The 24,720-nt window shown below is 34.6% G+C and overlaps 1 protein-coding gene across 1 annotated transcript; it reads right to left on the reverse strand.

The window, feature by feature from the left end:
• Positions 1 to 5,828: 5,828 nt before the first annotated feature.
• On the reverse strand, positions 5,829 to 24,382 carry LOC132545596 (WD repeat-containing protein 36-like). Its single transcript, XM_060209291.1, has 20 exons — positions 24,157 to 24,382; positions 21,838 to 21,865; positions 20,865 to 20,965; positions 20,297 to 20,414; positions 18,917 to 19,104; positions 18,105 to 18,237; positions 16,902 to 17,077; positions 16,127 to 16,247; positions 15,664 to 15,813; positions 13,866 to 14,020; positions 12,609 to 12,723; positions 11,510 to 11,675; positions 11,050 to 11,158; positions 10,800 to 10,879; positions 10,046 to 10,254; positions 9,554 to 9,699; positions 8,712 to 8,825; positions 7,934 to 8,018; positions 6,398 to 6,585; positions 5,829 to 6,127 (listed from the first exon to the last, which is right to left on the reverse strand). Exons 1-20 carry the CDS (start codon positions 24,298 to 24,300, stop codon positions 5,978 to 5,980), a joined length of 2,676 nt encoding a protein of 891 aa, XP_060065274.1. The 5' UTR covers positions 24,301 to 24,382; the 3' UTR covers positions 5,829 to 5,977.
• Positions 24,383 to 24,720: the final 338 nt, after the last annotated feature.

The raw sequence follows: 24,720 nt of genomic DNA on the forward strand, positions 1-24,720 counted from the left end.
ACATACCACACAGTCCAGGCTTACACATACCACACAGTCCAGGCTTACACATACCACACAGTCCAGGCTTACACATACCACACAGTCCAGGCTTACACATACCACACAGTCCAGGCTTACACATACCACACAGTCCAGGCTTACACATACCTCACAGTCCAAACTCCATATGGAATCACTATCTTTCTACACATACCACACAGTCCAGGCTCCTTATGGAATCACTATCTTTCTACACATACCACACAGTCCAGGCTTACACATACCACACAGTCCAGGCTTACACATACCACACAGTCCAGGCTTACACATACCACACAGTCCAGGCTTACACATACCACACAGTCCAGGCTTACACATACCACACAGTCCAGACTTACACATACCACACAGTCCAGGCTTACACATACCACACAGTCCAGGCTTACACATACCACACAGTCCAGGCTTACACATACCACACAGTCCAGGCTCCTTATGGAATCACTATCTTTCTACACATACCACACAGTCCAGGCTTACACATACCACACAGTCCAGGCTTACACATACCACACAGTCCAGGCTTACACATACCACACAGTCCAGGCTTACACATACCACACAGTCCAGGCTTACACATACCACACAGTCCAGGCTTACACATACCTCACAGTCCAGACTCCATATGGAATCACTATCTTTCTACACATACCACACAGTCCAGGCTTACACATACCACACAGTCCAGACTCCATATGGCATCACAATCTTTCTACACATACCACACAGTCCAGGCTTACACATACCTCACAGTCCAGACTCCATATGGAATCACTATCTTTCTACACATACCACACAGTCCAGGCTTACACATACCACACAGTCCAGGCTTACACATACCACACAGTCCAGGCTTACACATACCACACAGTCCAGACTCCATATGGAATCACTATCTTTCTACACATACCACACAGTCCAGGCTTACACATAACACACAGTCCAGGCTTACACATACCACACAGTCCAGGCTTACACATACCACACAGTCCAGGCTTACACATACCACACAGTCCAGGCTTACACATACCACACAGAGTCCAGGAATCACTATCTTTCTACACATACCACACAGTCCAGGCTTACACATACCACACAGTCCAGACTCCATATGGCATCACTATCTTTCTACACATACCACACAGTCCAGGCTTACACATACCACACAGTCCAGACTCCATATGGCATCACAATCTTTCTACACATACCACACAGTCCAGGCTCCTAATGGAATTACTATCTTTCTACACATACCACACAGTCCAGGCTTACACATACCACACAGTCCAGGCTCCATATGGAATCACTATCTTTCTACACATACCACACAGTCCAGGCTTACACATACCACACAGTCCAGGCTTACACATACCACACAGTCCAGGCTTACACATACCACACAGTCCAGACTCCATATGGCATCACAATCTTTCTACACATACCACACAGTCCAGGCTTACACATACCACACAGTCCAGGCTTACACATACCACACAGTCCAGGCTCCTGATGGAATCACTATCTTTCTACACATACCACACAGTCCAGGCTTACACATACCACACAGTCCAGGCTTACACATACCACATAGTCCAGGCTTACACATACCACACAGTCCAGGCTTACACATACCACACAGTCCAGGCTCCATATGGAATCACTATCTTTCTACACATACCACACAGTCCAGGCTTACACATACCACACAGTCCAGGCTTACACATACCACACAGTCCAGGCTCCTTATGGAATCACTATCTTTCTACACATACCACACAGTCCAGGCTTACACATACCACATAGTCCAGGCTTACACATACCACACAGTCCAGACTCCATATGGCATCACTATCTTTCTACACATACCACACAGTCCAGGCTTACACATACCACACAGTCCAGACTCCATATGGCATCACTATCTTTCTACACATACCACACAGTCCAGGCTTACACATACCACACAGTCCAGGCTTACACATACCACACAGTCCAGGCTCCTGATGGAATCACTATCTTTCTACACATACCACACAGTCCAGGCTTACACATACCACACAGTCCAGGCTCCATATGGCATCACTATCTTTCTACACATACAACATAATCCAGGCTCCTAATGGAATTACTATCTTTCTGCACATACCTTACAGTCTGGGTTCAAGATTTGCTATCTTACAATATACATAACCCACAGCCCTGCCAATAAATACTGACATTTTCAATTTCCTTGTTGAGTATGTTTCTTGTTTCACATTTTCCATGACCTCACCATGCAGGTCTATTTACATACCCAACTAGTGTAGATATCTTTCCTAGTCACAGTCACTTACCGAAGTGGCCCAATGCCTTGTACTGGGGCAAGTACTCTTTGACCTATAAAGGTCAGCGGTAGGTGTGTAATCCTTGTTCTGTTACCTTCAATCATAATAAATCACCATATTTGGTCCTGAAGTCCATATAATATTATTAGTACCAGGATAACTGCCCGTCAACACATAAAAGGTCGTTAGGGCCATCCACCGTTGATAAAACACAAGGATCCAAAAAGGAAATAACAGCAAACAAACCAAAAGGTAAAAGACAAATGCTAAAATTTTTGAATGGTTATATTATCACAAAAGATTAAAAGTATAAATTGTCATAGTCTATAGTACATACCAACGTCTTTCAGATAACCTAGAATTTTACTAATCTCAAAAGTTTCAAAAAGGGTCTTTAGACTTGTCATGTTACAATAATAAATTTCTCGAGTAGACAGAAGGTCAATGCTGTCCAATACGAAAGTTGAAGGCAAGTTCATGATATAGTATTAATGTATTACGAATGAAAATATTTTCAATATTTCTATTGCTAAGACATTGTAGTACAGGAAGAGAGTCTGAATAGATAACAGCTCTCATTACTTTGTTTAAATATATTCAAGGATGAGGTAGATAGCTCGCCCGATAAAGTATGGTTTTTAAAATACCATCATACTACATCTGTCCTGTCTAGGAAGGACATACCTATTTTCCATTTAAGTCATTTTACAGTAAAGTAATTTCAGCTATCACTTATAATTTTGATAGCATTTATTTCTTTGTGAGGTTTTTTTTATTTCATTTTAATTTTTTTAATAAGTTATTGGATTTTATTTCAAAGCACTGTGTGTCCAGGAATTAGAATGTGGAAAAAATTCTGCTGTTTCAAAATATGTAACCATACGTCATAGCTGGTAAAATATGTGCATATATCTGCACTAAAAACTTTCTTTTTTTTAAAAACATGAATGAGAATAAAACCGTTTACCCTAATGATAACCTTGGACACTTACATATAATTGTTATTGACACACACTGGTACATGGCAGGGAGTTATAATGACCTAAATTATTGGCCAGTATTAATTAAAGCATTTGCATATTTGATGTTGATAAATACCCAACAAGCAAAGTTATTCAAACGAGCAGGAAAAATGTGGAAATGTCAAGCTGATATTAAATGCTGATATGGCATAATAATTCTGTACTTTTTTGACCTATGTAACATCTGGGTTCTGGTATCTTTGACCTAGGAGTTCCTAATCTAATGCCGATTCTGTAGCACGGTGACCTACTATGCTGCAAAAATGTACTGCAGCAAAGTGACCTTTAGTGATTATGTAACACAGTGACATATAATGATTCTGTGACACAGTGACATATAATGATTCTGTGACACAGTGACATATAATGATTCTGTAACACAGTGACATATAATGATTCTGTGACACAGTGACATATAATGATTCTGTGACACAGTGACATATAATGATTCTGTGACACAGTGACATATAATGATTCTGTAACACAGTGACCTATAATGATTCTGTGACACAGTGACATATAATGATTCTGTGACACAGTGACATATAATGATTCTGTGACACAGTGACATATAATGATTCTGTAACACAGTGACATATAATGATTCTGTGACACAGTGACATATAATGATTCTGTGACACAGTGACATATAATGATTCTGTGACACATATAATGATTCTGTGACACAGTGACATATGATGATTCTGTAACACAGTGACCTATAATGATTCTGTAACACAGTGACATATAATGATTCTGTAACACAGTGACCTATAATGATTCTGTTACATCATGATATATGATGATTCTGTAACACAGTAACGTATAATGATTCTGTAACACAGTGACCTATAATGATTCTGTAACACAGTGACCTATAATGATTCTGTAACACAGTGACCTATAATGATTCTGTAACACAGTGACATATAATGATTCTGTAACACAGTGACCTATAATGGTTCTGTAACACAGTGACATATGATGATTCTGTAACACAGTGACCTATAATGGTTCTGTAACACAGTGACCTATAATGATTCTGTAACACAGTGACCTATCATGATTCTGTATTATAAATAGCCTATATATTATAAATATCCAAGTTTTGGTGCAGTGACCTACAGAACAATGATTACAAATATTTCTCCAATAAATACATCACCTTCTCATTAGAAATCTGATGATGTTACATTTAAGTTGAAATATTTAATATTGTAAGTAGTTTATTTTTTCAATCTAATGTTTGGTAAAACAAGAATTTTTAGCAAACAGTTTTCAGCTGCCAAGGGCACATATATGAGATGTTAAGAGGTCTGAACATTAAATGTTCAAACTGAACAGGAAACTACAACTGCCACACTATCCTAGATATAGTTCATATGCACCAACTTCTAAAGGTATCAGTTAGTGGTTGAGAGTTTAAGTGACATTACCATGGTAAGTCTGATGAATGATCACAGAGCTAAAAAGGTCATCACAATTGAGCATTATGAGTACAATCTCTTGTAGAAAATGTGTCAGACACTACCAAGTATGACTTAAGATAAACATGTGTACACCAAAGGATGGATACTCTGCTTCCAGAAAAAGGTTTGCTTTTCCAAAACTTTGTTGCATGTGAAACACATGTAATGAAAAGTTGATCCCCATGAGTTTAGAATTTCAAGTCTTTGGCACTATAATTATACCAACAGGATCATTTTCATACACCAACAAAATTCAATAGATGGTTCACTTATTTCAATTGTTTTGTTTATTCCATGTATTTGTACTTTGATGTGATTTTTTTTAGTTTCATGCTTTTGAAAGAGAAACTTTTCTACAAATTGATTGAATGCGTGTAGCAAGTATAAAATAATTATTTTCCCCCTGATAAACTATTTATTTGTTCGTTGTTTTTAGCTTGTGTACATTGTAAGATATTTGAATATTTAATGATGTTGTAGTCTGTTTTTTGTTTACATCACTAAACGACAATGATCAACACACCAGGTGAATGTAAACAGATGTTCCAATCAAACAAAAAGGCAGTTCAAACAGACCGCTGTAAATTGACCTGTTGCCATTGACTCCTCCAATCTCTATCAAATGGGCGGAGCTAAGTGTTGTTTTTTTTATCGAGAAAGGAAAAGAAAAAATTGACGAATCAGCAAGCTGCATTTTCCACACAAACAACGAAAAATTAATGGTTATGCATTGAGTCTGATTTGAAACACTGACTCAATTATTCTATCAAAATTTTGACATCATGGCAATGTCAAATGCTTAAATATCAGTCTTGAGGTACGCACACCAAGATACTGATAATGTCAAATGTGTCTCCGAGTGGAAAACATAGACCTTTCAAGATCAGGTGTACAATATTGAACAGAAATCAATATAAAAGCAAATTTCTTTCATTTACATTTATTACATATATTTCAAGAATAAAGCTTGTCTTTCATCCTTAATCTCCATCAAACATCTTTTGTAATATCTCCATATAACAGCTTGTGTGATGTTTTCCAAAGCATTGTGTTATTTGCATACTTCAATATTGTTCAGCACAATTACCCATCAGCTCTATCAGCAGCCAAATATTTTATTTCATATTGTTGCAGTCCGTAGATAATTCACAAGGCACAGATTTTGTGTGAATAAATCTTGCACCTCATGCCAAGCTTCTGTCTGCACTTTACTCACACTTTCTAACTCCTTAGCTAATTTTGGTTCACCAGCTATAAGACTTCCATGGACCTGAAACAGAAACAGAATTATCTGGTATTTGTACGGCTGTTTTGACCTAGGTAACAAATTTCTGTCAGATTTGGTACGCCTGCCTCAATCATCATCAAAGCTATGTGATGTGTCTAATTTCCATAAAATAGGGTCATTTTTGTGAATCTAATGTATAAATGTAACGCAGATTAGTATACAGTAATATCGTAACTTACATGCTTTTTGCTTTCTTTCTCAACACTTAAATTCTAATTTCTACAGGACATGATATAAGCTATATATAATTACCTGGAGAAATAATCCCAGGTAAGCATTGGCTAGCTCAAAGTCTCTTCTAGTGGTAAGGACATAGCGGATAAAACTAAGGAAACACGACATTAGTTCCAAAGAACCCCCACCATCAGGTTCTAAAGATCGAATCTCAATATCTATGGCTGATGGTCCCAGCTTTTTCATCATCTGAAGTGTCTCCTCAACTGTAAAAGAAATAAATTGATCATTTTCTGTGTATTGTTACAGATCTGAGCGGGAATTCTTCCCTCCTTCACTGATACACAGTATCACAGTGACATACCACTTGATGGGGTAGAATTTGGGTCAGAACCAAGGTATTGTCAAGGTTTTCAACCCACATTCAATCCCCTTATTATTCCATAATTCTACATACCTTTAATATGTAATTGACTACTTTTCTCATTTCTTTAATAAACATTTGGCAAATATAGTATATGTATACAAAATGCTGATATAGCAAACTTTCTTAGTCAACTACAACTAAAGGATTGATTTAAAAACAGAAAAAAGTACATTATGTATAGCATACAATTATAATATAAAGAACACTACATTCTCTTCATAACAAGCTTGTGTGATTCTTCCTCTTGTTAATGAGATGGAATCAGTTATTAATGGAATGATGGTCATATAAGCAGGCGAGAAATATTTGACAGACTTTTGATTGTGATGTCCTAGTGTAATACTGTCCTCTTTATGACACATAAGTGAATAGCACCTTTTCTTAATTTAGAGTGAGATACACCAGAACCAAACAATGAATTTAACTACATCATACAGCTGTTTCATCCTTCCTTGACACTTTAGTGATGCTAGGGTCTTAAATTTTTTACTCTAGGAAGTGACTAAGGAAAATCCAAAGTGATCGAAAGAAAAGTCAAAATCTAGACGAGAGGTGCAACAGCAATGTATCAAATTACATTACATTACTGTGGAATAGAGTTATCCAACAGAGGACACATTTATTTTACATGTACAGAAGTGGGAGAAAATAAGTGATCATTCATGAACTCCATGATTCATCTCCCTTAGTCGGGGGATTCAATTATAATGCATTTCACCAAACAACATCTACTGTAAACATACATAATTGGGCATAAAAAAAACATTGAGCAAATTATCACCTTTCAGCACATTAGGCAATAACAAACTCATGCATCTACAATAATTGTTACATAACAAGCAATTAGCACCATCATATTTCAGCACAATGCTTTCAGTGCAAAAAACTCTAAAATGAAATAATTGTTAAAATATGCATGTTTATTGTACATTATCTTATTGGTAATGTCAAATAACTTGGTCGTATCCTGACACGGTAGTTGTTCTTTACAGTCAGTAATATTACTACCTTGTTTAGCTTTCTAGCTGCCCTTTATTACCATACATATTACACCTGTGAATATAAATTTTTTGTATTTTGTGTAGTTTTCAGACTTAGTTTTTGTCTTTGATATCCCAGTATCTTTCAAGCAAATATCTCTTAGTTAGTTATGCAGTGCGCTACTACTATAGCCTACATATACTTACAATTAGCATCTTCTGTATCCTGTGTTAACACTTTACCAAGTGCTGAAAGTGGCTGAAGATTTCCTTTGATGATTTTAGACATACTCTGTGAAAGAAAAGTATATTCACTTTACAATAATTTAAATCACTAAAGTATTCATTTTCTGTCTACACATATTCATGTTAATTTCAGAACAACAATTACAAAAGAAGCAAATAACATTTATAAATAGCACCTGTTGGTCTGGATTGAAGTGTGCTAAGGGTCTTACTGTTGGAGGAACTGAAGCACAATGGGAAGACCCTTGTGGTGGGCAGGTGATCCCAGAACTTTTCATATCCAATCAGGGAACTGAACCCTGATTGCTTAAAAGTGTACATTACTACATAGCTATCTAAGCACTTATAATTGTGATATTGTAGATTTTATATTATACAAACATATCTTCAAACAATTTCTGTAAGAATCAAGTCAGTCAGGCGCATCAGACATTTAATTTTCTGGTTTAGACATCCGATAAAAAAATGTTAATTTTACATTCCAATTATCATCACATTATCCCCTGACAAATGGAACATGATATTAAGCAGATTCCACTGTACAATACCATTTCCTACATCAGTAAGAGAACTAATGCTTATACAGGTGTACCAATGCAAAATCAGGAGTGCTAACTATGATGCAATTGTACCATCAATTGACAATATTCCCAATTCACTCTCAGCTATGAATTATTTGATAGGAGTAAAGTTCTGGAAATACATTTTAATGACATTAAAGTGCTACAGATATAGATACCTTGTCCTCATCTGCTTCTGCTTCAGCAAACTTGAACTCCAGTCCAGCGACAGTGGGTAGGAAGAATGGTGCTGCCTTGGGGGCCTTCGGGGGGTCTTTAGGCTTATTTCTCCTCTAAGGATTAAACACAAAGCAATTTTTAATCTGTTAAACAGAATATCACAGGGACTCCATACGTACATACATGTAATATATATTTAATAATATTATCACAGGGACTCTTGTACATACATGTAATATATATTTCATCATAATATCACAGGGACTCTTCTAAATAAAACTGTTCTTATAAAAATATCTCAGGGACATGTACAGTATTCAGGTTTTATCATAATATTACAGGGACCTATGTACATACATGTAATATATATTTAATCATATTATCACAGGGACCTATACAGTACATAGGTTTTATATATATTACAGGGACATGTATATTATCACAGGTTTTATCATAATGTACAGGGACAGGTAATATATATTTATCATAATATTACAGGGACATGTACAGTATTACATACATGTAATATATATTTAATCATATTACCACAGGGACAGGTACAGTATTCAGGTTTTATCATAATATTACAGGGACCTATGTACATGTACACATTTTATCATCGTATGACAGAGACTAATATACATATACAGATTTTATCACAGTATGACAGATATTCCTGTACACAATAATGATTTTATTACAAATACTTAACCTAGTGATCATATATGCTTCTCCTGTATGTCACGATTATTTGCATTTTCTTGAAATATTTTCTAAATATTAAAACTATATCTAATCTTTTATAGTTATGGTTGTGAAGAAAGCATTGTGATTGGATTACCCTGATTGTGTCGAGATTGAGCAGATTCTGCCATCGAGAGTTTGGTAGTAGTGACAAAGTTACAAGTTCATCTGATATTTGCTGTGGAGATTTGAAGTCAGTAATTTCCTCCTCCTCTGTTGAGTCCTCTTCCTCTTCTGCCGATCCTAGCGTATATAAAAACAACAATGTTAACAACTTTGTTTGAATACCTTTAATTCGTAATGTTAAATTTAATTTGTAATGTTAAGACTTTAATGACAAATGTAATAATCTGATGTACCAGTTCTGAATGCATTAAAATAAAAAAAATATCTCAGGACATAACGTTAAGTCTGTTAAGGAGAAATATTTTACAGAGGCAAATACACATGTACATGAACATTAATATAATACTTTCATCCAGCAATGTAGGTTATTACCGGTATAATTGTTGAAGTAGTTGAAAAATGTAAATTGACAAATTTTTATCTTTATACTAAAAGTATTCAAAGTTTTCAAATCAAGTCTTACCGGATTTCTGTTTACTTGTGGCAGGCATAGCCAAAGTGTGTGGTTCAAAGTCTGAAGGGAGGGGCTTCAAGGGTACATGTGAGAAGAGTGTGAGGTTAGACCAGAGATAAACTCCGATATCATCAACGTGGGCCGTCACCAGAAAATCCCCTGTTGGAGACATTGACAAGGTTGTCACTGCGGTGTCTACTGCAAAACAGTCGACTAGTCTGAAACAGATCATAAAAATCACCAGGTAAATAGACTTAAAATGTATACGAACTCAGTTTATAGATGCAGTAATTGGTAAGAACAGATCAGCAAAATTATAGGGGTTTCAGGTCATCAAACATTTTTACATGTGTTTCAGCTTTTATACATATATCTAAACACTGAATAGATTTTATAACAGATATCAAGACTAGTTACAAAATGTGTGTGTGATGTTTTGATAATTATATTGCCATCTTTAATAGGCAAGTCATGTATTTTTTAATGATGTATTTTGATGTCAAAATCTTAATAAGTTAATTATAATCTGAAAGAACAGTTTTGGTTTCTAATATCATGTATAAACCTATAAAAGGGATTTGCTTTTGGATTTAGTGATGGTGTTTTTCCCCTTTTTAACAAAGTATGAAGGACCTGAAAATTAAACAGGACATTCAAAACTTCATTTAATGAAAACTGCTAAATCTAAATATGCATCCTCAACGTCCCCAAAACTTTAAATGCAATATTGTGCAAAGCTACTTACAACCATTCTTAAACATACCTGCCTGTGGGCATGTCCCAAGTGCGTACACTGCAGTCCATTGAGGCTGTGATCAGCCATCGGGAGTCAGCACTGAAGGTCTGGAAATAGTAAATATAAAGGTGAAAAATTTAACAGGACTTGAAATCAATCCCTTTGGATAGACTTTGGGCTCATGTGAAGATAAGACTGGAATTTCTTGATTAACAGTTTAAATAAAAAATAAAAAGTCTGTTGTGATTAATAAAGGTGCGGAATGATGACCACTTACCATATCTGTTACACTGTTGGAGTGACCGAGAAAGGTTCTCACTACCCTTTTAGTGTCAATGTCTACTATCTTTATACTGAAATTATCCTCCGAGACAGCCATCATAGAACTGAAACCAAAACTTGATAATTACCTCTCAAGTCTATCACAAGAAATGGAACAAAAAATAGTCAGTCATTTTACTGAAGTAATCTTCATCGAATATACAGCTAATACTGAAATGAACTAAGAGATTTCCAAGACATGAATGCCCCAGCTCTCCTGCATTAAGAGCTTGGTACACTATTGGGTAAATATGGACCAAATATTTTTAGAGAAGCTCTCAAGATACAACATGATTTTGCAATGGAGCAAGACAAGAAATGGTGGAAAGAGCACATCAAGGGATTAAGGGAAACCTATGTATAAAATTTGAGAAAGATTCACCCTGCATCTCTCAAGAAGTCATCAAAAGTTTTACCTCTCTTTGTGTAAACAGATCTGTGATATCTGACTTCCCAATTGGAGGCAATTCAGAAGCTTCCGATCTTTAAACTTCCAGAACTTGATATCACCTGTACTACCTGCTGTGATCAGCATCTGGTTGAGACCATCTATAGCTACCCCTCGTACACAACAGTCATGCGCTGAAGTGAAATGGCAAAGTTTGGCGTTAGTACACATCATCATTAAACACTGAATCATCTCATCGGTATGAAATGTTTGGTGTACTCTTATGTAATCTCTTGAAATTCCAGGTCAAACGTGATCACACCATCATCAGTAGAACAATTGTAATACATTACCATGGTACCTATAACCTTCTTTATGTAAATGTAAGGAATATTTGGATAATCAAATCTACTAATGTATTTGGAATATGCATAGTATGTACACACACTTTCTTCTCGTTTAATGCAAATATGATCTAAATATATTTACTAACATGGCTGCTTTTACAATGGTTCAAAATTCAATGTTTAATCAAAAACTTGAAACAAAAAAATTTCTTTTTCATGGATGTCATAAGATAGATGTCTCTGTCAATAACAATTCCACAGTATCTTTTTCTTGCTGATTAATCAAAATTTCAAAAAAAGCAAAAAACAGGACATCTAAAAAATTGACATATTTACAGCAATATTATATCTTTTTTTATATTTTAAACTAAAAATCTGATTAAGAGATTGAGAAAAAATTACCTTGAGATTTTATTGATACATGTATACATGACATCATTAGTACAATATTGTTTAAAACGGGCAAATTCCAAATACCTAAAATTAGTTTATTCTGTTGATCTTTTCCCCAATAATAAAACTTAAAATTTGCTCTTAAAGACCGAGAGAAATCTCACAAAAGTTTAAGAGTGAAAAGACTATACAGTGCAAGAGTAAACATCAATATATGTACCACTCTAAAAAATCTTAATGACTAGAAAAATGTCTATAATAATTGTCTGCTTTGTATTATGTAATATTGTATATTGTATTTACATATATAAAAGATATATACATACTAACATTTTTACTTTTGATTTGGCAATTAGATCATATTTCTTCTATGTGAGAATGTCTCACCTTTTGGATCTCCGTAACTGCCTCTGTGTATACCCGACTGAAGATTGTACTTATCTACATGCCCTGAGCTGTATCCAATCACCGTAAAGTTTCCACATGAACTGATGTCAACAGCCTGTAAATTAAACTCTAATTTAAAAAGTACGTCATTTTAAAACATGTCATCCTCACTGCTACCCGACGCAAACTTTTATAAAAATAATTTCACACTCTTAGCACTGTGATAAGTATATGTATATTTGGAATACCACAAAAATTCTAAATAACAGATAAAAGATTTATGTATTTGTAAAACTAAAGTGAAATTATTGAAAAGTCAATGTTATTTTCTTCATTATGTCATAAAATCATTTTAGTCTCCATGTAAACTGCCACATGTTGCCTATGTATCATGTTTTTGCCAAATATTAAAGTTCTGTTCTGTCTTTGGTGTTCTAGCTTAGCTTTAATTCCGCTATCCAATTGTGCGATACACTATTATAACAAAAAATTACATTTTAAAAATGGTTGAATTCAAATTAACTGTTCTAACATTTACATGTTGTTACAATTCATATGGGTCACCGTTATACATTAATAGAGACTGTGTTTAACCCTAATAGGTAGTCTTCAGCAGGTGCTGTTTGATAGTAGGGTATCCCTCGTAGAAGTGTAGCAGAAAGGCACTGATTTTAAATGATAATGTGAAAGACTTGTACTAGCAGAGTGTTTCTATATAGACACCCTCCATGTATTTATGTCTTAAATATTCCTATCAAAATGAAGGTACCTGAGCTATATGTTATCATTATACCAATGAGAAATGTATATCATTGCATGGGATTGTGGTAACTCTGTCAGTAGAGAGTTTAACTTCAATAATCCCTACTTGGGGCAGCTATATGTTACCAGGAATACCAATGAGAAATGTATATTACTGTATGAGATTGTGATAACTCCGTCAGTAGAGAGTATAACTTCAACAATCCCTACTTGGGGCAGTTTGTGTTTTTCAGGAAGTTGAGAAAATCCAATGGTTACTACCAGGAAAATGTCTTGAAATAAGTTTCGCTGTGGATAGGCACCTGAGTTATACTTATATCTGAAATATTCTAACAGATATGTACCTGCTATATCTACATCTGGACCATCTCTTAAAGATAGGCACTGTACCTGGGCTACATCTATATCAGAAACACCCCTAAAATATAGGTAAACTATACTTATATCTAGAACACCTGTAAAAGTGTATCTGGAACACAGCTAAAGGACAGATACCTGAGCTACAGTACTGTTCAATGCTTGGCTGTTGAACCTGTCGTGACTGAATCTATGTTGACCCATGGTTGACCTCTGATAGCTCCATGTGGTTGCTGTACACAGGCCACGGTGACAGGCTACAATGTTATCCCAGTCACTCTGTCGACTGGACTCTGTAACAAAAAAGGTATAATACATCCACAACAATTAATACCTCACTGTAATATTCTCTATCATTCTAACTTTGTGTCTCACATTCAGTGTAATATTCTCTACTATCATTCTAACTTTGTGTTTCACATTCCATGGAATCGGCAAAATAATATACCATGGAAAAACTGTTTGTTAGCTAAGTTTATAGTCCAGGGTCATTTTGAGATGGAGTCCCCTTTTAGCAGTCGGTGGCTACTTCACTGAACAACATACAGGAGGCCGATCACTTGCCATTGAGAGCAATTGGGGCAGAATCACATCAGAACAGATCAGTCTGTTTCTTAGCTTCTTAAGAAAAATGAATCACTAAAGGTTGGGAGCATCGAAACTGCACATCTCCCAACATTCTGAGGATTATGTAGGGTAACACTCACACTCTAACCTTCTGACCTCTTGTGACCCCAAGCAATTTTTTACTGTATGTATAGATTTAAAGACTTACATACCATGGTATGTGATAATTTATTTTCCTTTGTTGCCTACAGATGTGTACAAGAACACTGATCAATGAATGGGACTTTGATCACCAATATATGCAATTCTCAACATTTTTCTGGTGAAACTACTTTTCAGTTAAGTATGTATATTTGGGCTTTAACCTCATTGTTCAAGTTAAAACAGCACCTATAAGACTTGTGAAAAACACTGAGATGGAATTTTTGGGAAGATGTTGATGGAGAAGATAAGGTCATTGTTGAGTTGGAGCAACTTTAGAAAATGCCACAAATGGCTCAAATTAATTACAAGTTAATTACATTGATCTGTCCATGTTTTATGCTACCATGATAATTGTAACACAATATTAATAATAATTACTGAATAGTAACTACCTCCATATCATATGCATGATTTATTATGTATACAATTAAGCTTGGATGATTAAACAACTTTGTTTATATAATTGAATGTAAATGAGTTATTGCTAATTTTATCACACATCATTTGACAATGTGCTCTATCTTGCTAGAATGAACCACTCTACTGCTTTCTTGCCCTGAACTAAAGCTTTGCTGAAGGGACTGTTTAGATACAATAAACAAACAAGAAACTAAAGCTTCTTTATGTACATAAAGCACTTATAAAATACATTCCATTTCCTAGCAAGAGAATTGGAAAACATTATGGCCTCTGTTAAATAGGCGACATGGAGAGACCTGGGAGATATTGACAAAGATTGTGGATAACCCTTGACACATGAAGACAGTGGGGTTGGGTCTTAGAGCCTAGTCCCTGTGTGTGACCCTATTAATTATCAATCATTATCTTGTCTTAAACATGTGCATGTGTTGCACATCTCAAAAGACAATGGGTACTAAATAACGGTGAATGGATTCGGATAACTTCCAGTTTTGTTCTGATTAAATGCTGTTTCTACCATCTCCGTTTTAGGGGAGCTATCAGGATATATGTCCTTATGTTTCTGTTTTACTGCTGATTAAATGCTGTTTCTACCATCGCCGTTTTAGGGGAGTTATCAGGATATATGTCCTTATGTTTCTGTTTTACTGCTGATCAAATGCTGTTTCTACCATCGCCGTTTTAGGGGAGTTATCAGGATATATGTCCTTATGTTTCTGTTTTACTGCCTAACAGTTATCATTACCTGATACAAAATGTGTAACAGAGGGCATCATGTGCTTGTCTCTCTTCAGGCCGGTCTTTCTCGTCTCAGACTTGTTGTATGAAGCACGTCCCAGACTTTTGTAATGTTTGTCATGAACTGTAGAAAATGAGCGCATCGTGCTGTCTTGTCCTGTTAAAAAACATTATATATTGGTTATATCAGTTATCATTTTTCTACAATAGAAGACAAGAGTACTTTGGATTTTGTTTCCACAAAATTTAATGATTAATTAACATGACATACACTAATGAGAAATCTATAGACTATTTATTGTGGTTGTATAGTTACAAATTGTTTTCATTTACCAATCAAATGTTTTGCTACATCTCGAGTGATGAAAGTTTTTCATATCTTAAATCATAGAAACAGTAGCAAACTTCAAAATAAACAGAAACAATAAAACAAAGATATTAGTAATGATGATATTACTTGATAACCATACCTGCACTGAGAATATTTTTGCCATCATTTCCATAATGTCTTAGTCTGCTGGGTGGAGCAGAATGTCCTGACCTCTGATTTAGTAGACGACCTCCACCATCTGGCAAGTCCATTATCCACACCTATCAAAACAAGTACAATATCCCACTAAAATATCCAATCTTAAGTACATAATAAAAATTACAACTAGATGTTTCCTTTCATCAAAACTAATTGACTCTCCCTTATATCTCATAGCATGACATATTACTGTGTATTACGGCAAGTGTTCCCACTGAAATATTTCCCCTCAATAAGAAAGTGCTGAAGAGAGATTGTGAAGAAATGGGCTAGCACATGTCTTAACATTAGCTGTGTAGATACAGATATGTAGTAAGGTCAACACCAACATGGTTTATACAGACATGTGAGACAATCAAACTTCTAGACTTTTTAAGGACTTCCTGACACTGAATTCCACATTTCTCCCAGAATTTTTCAGAGACAGTGATCAAAGTATTCTTCTTCAGTTTATGAGTTGTGATTAACAGTTCTTTATTTCCTATATTTCTATATTTCTATATTTAATCTTTTCAGCAAAGGTCACCCTTCATTTTTGTGGGTTTTGTGAATATTTTAGGTAAACATTTAGTTTTTTTATTTAACACCATAGATGCTAGGATTTTCAAGGTATTAACACCAAATTTTCCGTATAAGGGCTGAAGTTAAAAAAACATGTAAAAGGACATTATCATTCCAATTATTGAACATTTCTTGGTATAATAAGACGTCCTAACCTTCAGTGAATTATCAGCTGCTGAAGTCACTATCAATGGTTCAGAAGCCACACACACCATCCCTGTAACAGAGGTTGAATGTGCTTCTCTTATCTGACTGGTCAACTTCCTCTGTTCCAAATTCCACAAGGCCATGTGGCCTACAGCACTTCCTGTAACCATTACTGGGTGACCATCTGACAACAGAAAGCAAAAGTATTTTTGTTTGACTGTTTTACTCCAAACTAAACCTAAAAATCAGAGAACAGGATTTACATATATGATTGTCAAGAAAATAAATAAATGTTTGGACAGTTGTAATGTCATATATATTGGCCCAACTGCTTTCTTATTATTGCAGGTGATGTAGCACATCATTTCTTGGTTCAGTATTATGACAGGGGACGGACTACAAGATCTTGATTGATAGATAAGTTCAGTAAATAAAACATCAAGCCTTGTTGCTTTGTGATAGTTAATAACCTTTAAAAATAGCCCTTAAAGTAGTGATGGGGCAATGATCAAATATAATCAATTATCTAACCCTCTAGCTCCATCTAAAGTGATGATTGATCATATTTTTTCATACTTCATCATCTATACCTTTATATAAAGATGCCAATTGCCAATAATGTTTATTCTCATGCAAATTTTAGGTAAGTCAGGTATTTTATCTTAAACAAAAATGGAAAATGCATTCTCTGTCTATGAATATCTAACACAGCAATAGGTATGTATATAAATGTTATTGACTATTTCTGTAGAATATTATTAGTTAATAAAAGGTACTCACTGATTAATTCAAATCACAGTAATTACTTGTGCATATAACCTTCCTTAAATGTGATCAGTCTTACTTGTTCTGAAACCTTTGCTCGTGACAGGGTCCCAGTCTTACTTGTTCTGAAACCTTTGTTCGTGACAGGGTCCCAGTCTTACTTGTTCTGAAACCTATGCTTATGAAAAAACAGGGTTCTAAAACCTGTGTTTTACCTGTTCTGAAACCTTTGCTGAAACCTATGTTCTAAAAGTTATGGTTGTGACAGGACCAGAGTTTTACCTGTTCTGAAACCTATGCTTGTGGCAGGGCCCGAGTTTTACCTTTTCTGAAACCTATGCTTGTGACAAGGCCTGAGTTTTACCTGTTCTGAAACCTATGCTTGTGACAGGGCCTGCGTTTTACCAGTTTTGAAACCTATGCTTGTGACAGGGCCAGGGTTTTACCTGTTCTGAATCCTATGCTTGTGACAGGGCCCCAGTCTTGACGGAATTTTATCACTGTTTCATCATATTTGAGATTATGTAAAATGATCTGTCCATCATCCAATCCAATGGCTACAACATCAATGGCTGGAGACTGTAACAGAATTTTCATTGTTTTAGAATATTTAAAATAACTTTACAGTTTTGGAATATACCATAAATAAATAAATAAATATCTTAACACCAACATGACACAAACATAAGAAAAATAAACAAACATGTATCTCCTAATACACCAAGAATCGTTAAACAATTACAATACATCACTCTGTATGAGACTCTTTTCTCAACTGATATTTTACTCTTCATACAAACAGTGTTAATAAAGCTGACAATTCAAACAAAAAAACATATCTATATATATATTTCTGTATAACCTTCCAAGACATTCCTCCTATGCTAACTTATTTGACATGTTACATGTTTTTCATACCCTTGCATGTCCGTACCAGTTTCCGAGCAAGGTTTAGACTAAAATGTCTGCCACTTCTTTAGATACACAGACCAGAAGATGTTGTTATAGGAGGGTTCATCTCGGATACATTTTGAAACAACAACTTCGTTGTTCCTTTTGTTTATCTCATAATGAGAGCTTTTCGACTTGCAATGTCAGTTTTTTTATGAAATCAGGATATATATCTCTATGCCAATATTATACAATTATTTTCATATTTATATTTGATCCCATTAGGAAATAAATAAATATTTTCTCTTTATCTAACACCCTGACAAAATAAATATGTATTTCAAGCAAGGCATTTTATGGTTTTTACCTGTTCAGTAGCTGTGACTCCTGCATTCCATCCCTCAAACATATAAAGCATCTTGTCGGAGTGAATATTCCACAGCTGCAGCTTGCCCTGCTTGCTGCCAAGAAGAATCTTGTTCAGGTAGGTGCTTGGATGCATCAAGGTGGTTACACAAAAGTTTTTATTGTTGAAAGTCATCTCCATGTAAACAACTATTGAAAATAAAAATACATCAATTACCACAGATTTCAGTATTACATACCTAATGTGAACAAGGATCAAGTTTAACATTTCCTACAGGAAAACATAATCAATGTATACACAAAGTTTCATTATCCTGGTTTAACTGTTATGCTATGGACATGAAAGTTTAACAAAGGGCAGTAACTTTGTTATTGTGGAGCTGAGGGCCCTGACGTTGGTACAAAGCACATCGCCTTAGCAGGACCATGTATACACCAAGTTTCATTATCCTTGCTTAAGGATATACTCCTCTGATGTTTTGACTAAAAGTAAGGCATAAATAAACATAAAATGAATTCCAACATAATATCTAAGACTTTGGTCCTTTTTTATACTTTGCCATCTACAGTTGTACTTAAGACCCAAAAATAAATATTTCAGCTGGTTTTTTAATCTTAGAAAACTGGCTATTTGGGAGAAAATGCAACAAATTAAAGCACAGAGGAAACCTCTTTTTTAATCATGAAAAGCATTCTCAAAAATTCTCTTTAAAAGCTTTAAAGTCTTAAAAAAGTTAATTACTAGAAGACGGTCAAATAAAATGTAAAAGATAAAAGTTTAAAACCTAAATCAAATTAAAAAAAACTAGCATTTTAACATGATTTCTTTCTTAATATCCAAGTACCATAACCTTTCTTTGCAACGAAAAGACAAAAATTTATTTCAAGAAAAGGTTCCCACCAAAATAACAGAGAATATCTGTTTTTCAGGAAATACATCAGAATAATGTGGAAATTAATTATTTCCAGTTACATGTATCCTGAGGACTATCCTGGAAAAAGTAGTGCAACAATATATTTATTTTTTGCTTTTAATCTACTTTCTAAAATCAAACCTTTCCCAAAAATCATCATCAGACAAAAAGTTTAATACTGACTTCTCAGAGGAATACATCCTTAACTGTGGGCATATTTATGCTCCAGACTTGAAAGAAAGACAGATGGACAAGATGGCGACTATATTCTGCCCTGAAATTTTTGGAGGAGAATATAAAGTTGTTTTAGAAGAAATTAAATGATGAATAGTTTCAAAGCTTAGTTGTGTTTTACAATGATGCAATGAGGACTGTAAGCATCATTTTATGTCATACTTGCAGTTAAAGGGCAGCAGATAAATAAGACAAGAACATAAGGTTATATCATTTTACAGTCAATAGTTTACCTTCAGCATCCACATCCCAGACCTTGACTGTACTTTCTTCATCCACAGAAATGAGATGTTCCCCAAAAGGAAGCAACAAACGGATGTCTTTTTCATGACCTTCATATGTATATGACAGCTAAAACCATACAAAAGCATTACTTAAAATACTGTAGGCATGAAATTCAATGACTTGATGTTGAAAGTATCCAATTGGAAAATTTCACATTTTTAAGTGGGAGGGTACATTTGAGGACTAAATAAAATGAAGATGAGAGGACAGATTTATGTCTAAAATAGTTTGCTTTAATAAAGGCAATTGTAAACCTAAAAATTGTAAAAAAGAAAATCCATTAAAATCTCATCATTCATTGTAATATCTATAAATGTGAATGAACTTCATTTAAAGGTCAATCAGCTGGTTTGGATTCTTTTTTCAGTTATTTTTTAATGTATGCCAAGGAAAACATTCCTTTTAATTTGGATCACAAGCCAGTTAGTTGTCGTCTAGCTCTAAAACCCTTTCTTCATGATCAACCAAGTATGAAACTCATAGGATGAGAGGAAAAAAGAAATATCTTTTACAAACCTGCTTCCATCTTGTATAAGCTCGTATAACATTCCCACAACCAGTAAATACAAATTTTGAATCTACTGCTATGCAGTTTATATCATCAGGATGGATGTCACCTGAAAATGATTTCAGACAATCACTTTAAATATGATTATATCTATCAATATATTACACACAAAAACTTTTATATTGTTTACAGTGAATTCGTGTCTCTATTGGGAGATGCTTTTTTCCATGTCAGGGCAAAAGAAATGGGGAATAAGCATTTGTATTTGAAAAACCAATACAGGTACTAAATAGTTGATAACTAAAACTTGAAATGTCAGTACTACAAGAATGTACCTGCACCCACCTCAAATATTCACATTTACAGAATTTCAAACATCCCCAACAATTAATGGCAATGTGGGATCTGATGGCAAAATTGTTGTCAGTATTGCCAAACTTCTATCTATGAACATAATGGAAAGAAGTCCAGAAAAGTTAAATACAAAGGGCCAGAAATGCACCTAGAATTTGATTTTTCAACAAGTATTCAAACCACATTTGTATTCCTGGAGGATGACACCACACATCAAATTTAAAGTCAATGTCATTATCTCTGAACACAAGGTTAAAAAAGAAGTCAGAAAAATTACCATTTTACACAGTATCCTCGGCACAAATAGCTCAACTCCATCTAATATCATAATTATGAATGGGATTCAAGCCTGATCAGACACCCCATAGGTTACATCCACAAAGCAAATTCAAATTCTGAACAGGACAGGAAAAGTCCAAAAACTGCTATCTTACACACTATTTTAATTGCAAAGGGGAATAACTCATTATAAGTCATTATAAGACATGATCCCCTTATACAGCGAAGAAACTCTCCAAAAACTGTTTGAGGACATATGGATGGATGAGAGTAATACTTCATGCCCTCCATTTCATGGCAGGGGAACAAATAATTTCTGATCAAGATGAAAAGATAAATCATACTTACTGACACAGACAATCCCCAGTTTTGAAACCTGAAAATGAAATTTACAGATTACATAATCATTGACAATGATATTTTAATTGAAATGTGTTACTTAATCAGTGATAATTACATATATACACCAGATATATTTATAGTGCATCTCACAAACCTGATTGACTGTTGCATAACACTACAATACAACCAACATCAACTGTACAAATCTGATATCCCCTGCAGACCAAATAAAAATTATGATTTTTCAAAATAAATAATATTAAATTTCTCAAATGTACTTCTGTAGAAGGAGTGAGTTGGTATAGCTTGTACATGATAGTTTAGTGGATAAAGTCTCTGTCACTCAGCTGAGAGAGCATGCTTCTTAAGCTCAGATTAATGACAGAATCGAGGACTTAAGACACTGGAATCCTGGGTTCAAATCCTGTCACACCACTTTGCAAGATGCTTTTTATATTATACATGCATGTATCTTACAAATACATGTTACGTATGTAGCCTAACTTTAAAGCCTATACAAAAAAAAAAAAAAAAAAACAAGAAAATAATGAGATTTGTTTTTTATCAGCAATAAATGAATATATGTGATCTGCTCCAGGTCATTACATTTAGAGTAAAATTAACCAACTGAAACAAAGGGAAGTAACTAAAACCCGAAAAACATAGATTTAATCCTTACTTTGTAATCCTACAATAAACATGTAGAACTGTAGAACTTTTATTATACCATCGCTATGGGAACAAATGCTTTTGGTGTTAAGAGAAAAACAGAAAAGCAACCTGCAATCAGTGGGAAAGCTACTTAGTCATGGCAAACAGGCATCAGAATTGGATGCTTATACAATGAACATGCAGGGTTTTCCATAATTTTGTTAGTAGTAGGCTGTGTAGTGAAAGTAGGAGGCTGGCCTGCCGTGTACGTGTAGTCGTGTACGGAACATTATTACGAAACTGGATTGATGTAGACGGCCAAATGATCAAAGTAGCCGGTCAAATTGGCCGGCGACTGGCTCTTATGGAAAACCCTGAACATGCACTGGAATGCACACATCACAACAGTCAGCACGTCATAAATCACTGCTACAGTGTTTTTATCATGTACTCAATGTTACATTTTGTGTACTTTGTACAAATACCATGATGATAATTAAATATACATGCCAAAAAAGTATTTGTAGGGGAATGCAATGTACAATAGTATACATATTACAAACTAAGACAAAAAGAAGTAATTTGTATCAAATAGCATGGTCAGTTGCCCTACTACCATGTACTTGTAGGTTGTTACATCTTTTGTCCTTTAAACAAAAACCATGACAATATATACATAAGAAGATAAATATAAATAAATAAGGGCTGAATAGGATTTTCAATAACTTTTCAAAATTTTCAAATACCTTTACACCCAAACCCAAAAAACCAAAAATTAAGGTTGCGGATACATCAGATTGCTTCAGACATCTAACAAATTTTTAATTTGTTGTAATTGCTTTACATTAAACTATAAACATTACAAACATAACATTTCCACAAAGTTGGTCACCGATTATCATCAAATTGAATGTGTACCAGCTCTTTCAGGTATTGCAGCACCAGCAAATCTGACTACATGTATATAGGGAAAATGTAAACAACTTAGCCAAATCTTATAGCAATCTTGATGTGCATAGCAAAAAAATTGACGATAAATCTAGCGAGTTGCTAATTAATAAATTATTTCTGCTATAAGACACCATTTTGGAGGGGTTCGTTGAATTTTGTATTTACTTGCATCTCCTCATGTTCTGATGGTAAGACATGAATCTTCCTTAATTAATTACCAAAACATACCACTTGCTTCCACTACACAATTCACATTCACTGAAGGTTGTTTTTTAGCACAGAAACATTGTGCTAAAAGTGCACCTATGGCCCGAATCTGCATCAAAGGGATGCTTATCTGCAGATGACAAAAGAAGTGAATGCCATATTGGATGGACTCACTTTTGAGTTTGTCACAAAGTAGCGATACTGAAAATATGTAACAACATTTTTTTTTCAAATGTCTGAACTTGAACAAGCATGCCAAAATATTCATTTCGCTGACAAACATTATTCGTCATCCATTATTTTTTCGATCTGCACGAAAGAAACGTGACCGAATCTCACCTGCGTGTTTAGATGTGACTGTTTATATAGCCACATATCTGCCTATAGTCTAGAACCAGATTTGCTAGTGCTACAGTACCTGCCTTTACACTCTAAAGAAAATTATTTCTATTAAAACATCCATTATCAACTACACTTATATATGATATCAATTGAAGCATACATAGATATACCTACATTATATACGTGGTACGATTTCCCAACACATGTGATAACATAGTTATCCTTGTGCTTTTTGTGATACCGGACAGCCAGGGGGACATGATTGCTGACAAATCCGAGTGCCCGATATCCTTCGAAGATTTTACTTGCGACTGGCATGCTGTGTTTGTGTTTAAGAAAACATGTTTACACACATATTTATGGCGTTAACCTTAAAATAAATGTAGTTACAAACTAAATCATACAAAATATAAAAATATCAACAAATCCACGTGCAAAATTCTTGTGTGACGTAAAGTAGCTCATAATTTTACGACATACAATTTAAATGAATTAGATTAATCAAAACAAATTTCAAGTACTAAATGGTTTTTATAATAGTCTGCCAAATTATGCTTGGAACATACTAGTATTTTATGAAATGGAATTGATTCTTTACAAAGACGTAAAATCCAAACATTTGAAAAATCATTATCGGTAAAGGGTTTGAAATAGAGGTAACCTAATGTGCAGTTGGTAAGAACGTAACTGATCGAGTCTAGATATATTGCGGGATGATGTGAATTCTAAGAATAGACT

This window comes from Ylistrum balloti, unplaced genomic scaffold (assembly GCF_031769215.1).
Source record: "Ylistrum balloti isolate Yb309-2 unplaced genomic scaffold, AGI_CSIRO_Ybal_v1 Utg369850, whole genome shotgun sequence".
NCBI lineage: Eukaryota > Metazoa > Mollusca > Bivalvia > Pectinida > Pectinidae > Ylistrum > Ylistrum balloti.

Coding starts and splice junctions, on each gene's coding strand:
- LOC132545596 (XM_060209291.1), bottom strand. CDS start 24,300: ATGCCAGTCGCAAGTAAAATCTTCGAAGGATATCGGGCACTCGGATTT. Junction 19,105..20,296: donor CTGGGATGTGGATGCTGAAG/GTAAACTATTGA, acceptor TATTTTCAATAG/TTGTTTACATGGAGATGACT. Junction 14,021..15,663: donor TGTTACACATTTTGTATCAG/GTAATGATAACT, acceptor TTTTTGTTACAG/AGTCCAGTCGACAGAGTGAC.